Source organism: Gossypium hirsutum, chromosome A03, assembly GCF_007990345.1.
Source record: "Gossypium hirsutum isolate 1008001.06 chromosome A03, Gossypium_hirsutum_v2.1, whole genome shotgun sequence".
NCBI classification, from domain to species: domain Eukaryota; kingdom Viridiplantae; phylum Streptophyta; class Magnoliopsida; order Malvales; family Malvaceae; genus Gossypium; species Gossypium hirsutum.
Window position 1 is genome coordinate 167,827 of NC_053426.1, and position 4,951 is coordinate 172,777.

At 36.5% G+C, this 4,951-nt stretch overlaps 1 protein-coding gene across 1 annotated transcript; it reads right to left on the reverse strand.

Moving 5' to 3' along the window:
• Positions 1 to 537: 537 nt before the first annotated feature.
• On the reverse strand, positions 538 to 4,332 carry LOC121223212 (uncharacterized). The gene is made up of 2 exons (XM_041104344.1): positions 3,779 to 4,332; positions 538 to 3,322 (listed from the first exon to the last, which is right to left on the reverse strand). The coding sequence occupies exons 1-2, from the start codon at positions 4,115 to 4,117 to the stop codon at positions 704 to 706; spliced, it is 2,958 nt and encodes a 985-aa protein (XP_040960278.1). The 5' UTR covers positions 4,118 to 4,332; the 3' UTR covers positions 538 to 703.
• Between the last annotated feature and the right edge of the window lie 619 nt (positions 4,333 to 4,951).

Here is a 4,951-nt window from a genome sequence, read left to right on the forward strand (position 1 = left end):
AATTAATGGATAAAATTAAACCAAAATAACATTATAAATCACTTATTGTGAAGACAAAAGAACATATACTAAACAAAATTTTAGAAAAACAAATAAAGCAATGAAACATAAAGAAAGGGTAAAGACAAAACTTTCAACCATTCAATAAATATTAATGCATATAATATTTTAGATTGATATGATAGGGATGTCGGATCGATTAATTTTATGTACATGACAAATATAATTATATCAATAAATTAAATAGTTAAGCATTAAAATATTAATGTGAGAGAGAGAGAGAGCATCTTGAGAATAGCGTTAAAAATTAAACCAAGGAGGTTTGATTTTATAAGGGTTGAATTGAATAATTAATTAATTAAAATAAATTTGGAAAAGAAATCACACAATTACCTTGGGGGAAACTTGAAAAAAAATAAAAGAATATAATTAATAAAAACATGCATTAGGTAAGAAAAAAAATAACTAATAAATAGAGTGAAGATTTGGAAGTTATAGAAAATAAATGAAAAATATCCACATGTATACAATAAAAGCGATAGAAATACATACATAGTTTGTGTACGACAACACATTTGATATTATATAAATATACAAACCAATCACATTTCCTCACAACATATAAACACATAAAAGTAATGACATTGATAAGTGCAAGTGTATGCATGAACTACGGAGGATGGGCATCCATGCGTATTTTTGTTCAAGCTTGCTTCTCCCACGCACCACTTGCATCGCAAGGGCAGAACGTGATTTGAGGGCAATTCACTTTCTCCAACAACTTCAGGTCGGGGAATTGCTTTTGAATTTGTTTCCAGTCCATTTTTATATTCATCAAGTATTTCAAACGTAAAGTCTCCACGTTCCACTTCTCGTCTTTGTTAGCCACAGGAATATGACTCACTTCTCCACCTCTAAAGTAGAGACGCCGTAGGTGAGTCAGAGTCTTGGGGACCAACCACTTCGGTGGTTCTTTATCTGGGTAACATCGGATATCCAGTTTCTCTAGCTTCAACTCTGGTTTTGGGGACCGACCACCTTGGTCTTTGTTGTTTGCGTGTACATTGGATTGCAGTACTGCACCACTTTTCTTCTTCTTAGCATTATCCCCATTCTTGTCCTGGCCTGCTTTAGCTGTCGTAGGCGCCACAGCCACATTGCCTTTTTCAGGTACTGACTTTGAAGACCCCAAAAATGGTAATTTCAAATATTTCTCAAGTACCTTTGCTGTGGGCACTAATTTTGACACTTCACTTGTTTTTTTCTTGTCTTCCGGGTGTTTTGCTTTGTCATGGGATTTTTTTGTTCCACCAGCTCCCCACGCTATTTTCAATTTGGTAAGCGACTTAAACTCAGAGAAATGCTTTATTGATTCCTCTTCTTTTATTGAGAATTTGTCATCGTGGATGCTAATGCTGAGTTTCTCCAGTTCAGACAACGTTGTCAAGTGGGTGAGATGGCATGGGCTATTGGAGCTAATTACGAAACCCTTGAGGACTTTGAGTTTTGAGAGCTTTGAGAGATCTGTGGGGATCCTGTCCAACAAATAGCACTCAGATAAATCCAAGTAAGAGAGCATCTTGAGTAAACCAACCTCCTTGGGAAGCTCCTCCAGGTTGTGACAAGCTTTTAGATCTAAGATCCTCAAGTTCTGGAGCATGCCAATAGAAACAGGGAGAGTCTTGATCCCGGAGATCCCTTGAAGGCTAAAAAACCTTAGCTTGTTCATATTCTTCAACCCTCTTAAAAAATTCACGTCTTCCACCTCCATATGCCGCTCAGCTGTGCGCTCCCACCTTCCTAAATAAAGGACGTCTATGTTTTTCATCTTAGGAAATAGCTCCTCCGGCAGTTCGGGAAATTGCTTGCTCACATTGAACAACGTTTGCAGATTTTCCAGGTAATTTATTCTCTTAGTCTCCAGCTTTCCTCTCTTCTTCTCATCCTCTATTCTCTTCTTCTCTTTTTCTTTTCGTTCTTGCTTCTCATCCTCTTTTCTCTTCTTGTCCATTGCTTTTCGTTCTTGGTTCTCATCCTCGTTTATCTTCTTCTCCATTTCTTTTCGTTCTTGGTTCTTATCCTCTTTTCTCTTGTCCTTTTCTTTTCGTTCTTGCTTCTCATCCTCTTTTCTCTTCTTGTCCTTTTCTTTTCGTTCTTGCTTCTCATCCTCTTTTCTCTTCTTGTCCTTTTCTTTTCGTTCTTGCTCCTCTAATTTCTGCTTCTGCTTATTTTTCGTCTTCGTCTTCGTCTCGTCCTCTGCCTGCTTCTTATCCTTCCCTTGCTGTGCCTGTGGTTGTTCCTGTGCCTGTGGTTGTGCCTGTGCCTGTGCCTGTGCCTGTGGTTGTGCCTGTGCCTGTTCCTGTGCCTGTTCACGTGCCTTTGTAAATGCAAGAACATCCTTGGACCACCAAGAAGGTCCTTCAGATTTCACCAAGCATATCTTTTTGCTTTTGAAAAACTCCATGTTGGGGTATCCCTTACAGTCGTAATAAAAGAAGTTGGCCTCCTTAGCATGCCTAACGATGAGACAACGAACAATGGGATGCATCTTATAGCAGCTACCCTTGGACCCGCTTCTCTTATAAACAGGCTCGATGAATCCACGCTCCACAAATTCCTCTAGAATTTCATTCACCGTTTTCTTATCAGATTCCGATTCCGGCCTTAGCCTTTCCCCTTCCCACCAAAACCGTAGAAGCCTCTCAGAAACCTCAGCATTCTCTGGGAAAATCGCGAAACACAGCAAACACAATTTTTCTCTTGTATATAGATTTTGGTAACGGTCTTGAAACTCTTTGAAGAAAGGCCCTTTCTGGAATATCCCATCCGCTTGGTACGGACTGGGCAGCTTGCTCGCTTCTTCTCTGGAAGTCGTGGTTAACAAACGGCGCGCTTCGGTGGAGGAAGAAGTTTGATGTAGCAACGGGAGTTGGGCTTTGACTTTGGTCATGTTGCTTCTCAGCACTTTGAGATTGCGTTTTATCGTTTCCCACTCCACGTTGTCGGCGTTTGCGTTGAGGTCGCCAAGGATGTCATCAACGTTGTTTTGAATGGTTTTTAGGGGATCAGAAAGATTGGTTTCGTACACTTGCAATTTCTTGAATTCGTCAATCAAATATTTGAGCTCGTTGCAGGCTTTATCGAGCTCGAAACTCTCAGATGTCTCGTCCTTGGACTTTGGATCCCCAGCAGCGTCCTTGGACTTTGGATCCCCAGCAGCCGTATCAGGGGAAGACAATTTAGAAGCCTTGTCGGGCTTTGCGGCATCAATTAGTCTTGCATACATGAAGCTTAAACTCTCAATGACTTTCCCCATGGGTACCTGATCATCTCGCGGCAAAGGAGAACTATCTTTAGAATTCAAAGACATGATTCGTCTTCTTCTAAATTCTCGCGGATCACGAGTTTATCGTATTTTCTTTTTCTTTTTCTTTACTATAATATTTGAAAAAATAATAAAATTTTGAAAAATAAAATAAAGATATTTGTTTCTTTTACTATCTTGTAATGAAATATCCTAGGTGAATGATTTATATAACCTTAAATAAACATGTTTGATAGAAAATATTTTTATGAAATAAATAAAGAAATTAAAAAAATAAAACAATAACAATAGAAAACTAGTAAGTGATATGCAATCAACATTACTCAACTTTTTGATGGCGTTTCTTTGACAACTCCTTTTTACCATGAAAATGATGCCTTATATATTACTTTTAATTAACTCTGTTTTCTGTAACCTTAAAAACGAAAAATGTTTATATTTTACTAGCAATACCTTTCTCCAATGGAGCTGGGATTTGACTTCGGCCATGCTGCTTCTGAGGTCTTTGATTTTGTTTGTCATGAGTTCCCACTTGCCGTTTTCCATGTTGGGGTCTTTTACGATGCTATCAACCTTCATATTAAGGGTTGTTAGGGGTTCGGAAAGATCGGTTTCGAAGCTTTGCTGTTCCTTGACTTCCTCAATCAAAGACCTGACCTCTTTGGAGGCTGCATCCAGCTCGAGCTTATCAGACGTGCCGGCGTTGGACTTTGCAGCCGCGGAAAGTTTTGTGGACAAGTGGCTTAAATTCTCAATCGTTTTTGCCATGGATAAGGGATGGTTGAAAAGCATTGATTGGTGAAATTCAAGAATAGGGTGTGAATGAGATGACGTTGAAAATGGAACAAAGGTTCTATGCTAGTTTTAAAGTCTCGTTTCCAAACCTTCACGTAAGGTAACAAAAATATGCATTACTTCATTCATTTTATTATCATCCTAAAAAGCCAATAGCTTCTTCAGTTTGTAAAGGTTTAGAAGAATAAATTAAACATGGTTTATCATATATTCTTTTAAAAACAATTTTGATTATTAAAGTTAAAACCATTCAAAAACATGCCTCTTTTTAACTTTTATTAGAATAAATATCAACCTACTTAATCATTAAATTTGGGTGTAATTACATACAAATAATTAACATGTTTAGGTAACTATTGTAATTGGTGAGTCTCGCTGAATTGAGCGTAATTAGAGCCTCCAATTACACTTTTCAATTCTTAAGAGGAGAATAAGAATTACACCCAAATCCAATTTTAAAAATTTACTTTTATACAAGTTATAAAATTTATATTTTAAGTATATATGAACATGTATGAGTGCTTAGGATAGTTATAGCGGAAAAAATTATATCATAAATTCTAGAAAACTATATTATTTTATGATAAAAAAGTTTATTATAAAAAATATTATAAGATTTTTTATAATTAAAGCTAAAAATTATTTGGATTGTAAACTCAAATATTTTAAGTTTGATGCTAATTATGCAAAATAAAAAAAAATTTCTTAGGATATGATACCATTTGAGAGAAGACACAATCACCATAAATAGCTTGAAAACTCTTTAATTTGAGACATTTAAGATTTTGAAATATGATTGATAAGACATTTATGGTTCTTAAAAAATATTTC

Excerpts from the sequence above, each read along its gene's own strand:
- LOC121223212 (XM_041104344.1), bottom strand. The coding sequence starts at position 4,117 with ATGCTTTTCAACCATCCCTTATCCATGGCAAAAACGATTGAGAATTTA. Across the intron at positions 3,323-3,778 it reads CCCAGCTCCATTGGAGAAAG|GTACCCATGGGGAAAGTCAT; the intron begins GTATTGCTAGTA and ends CGAGATGATCAG.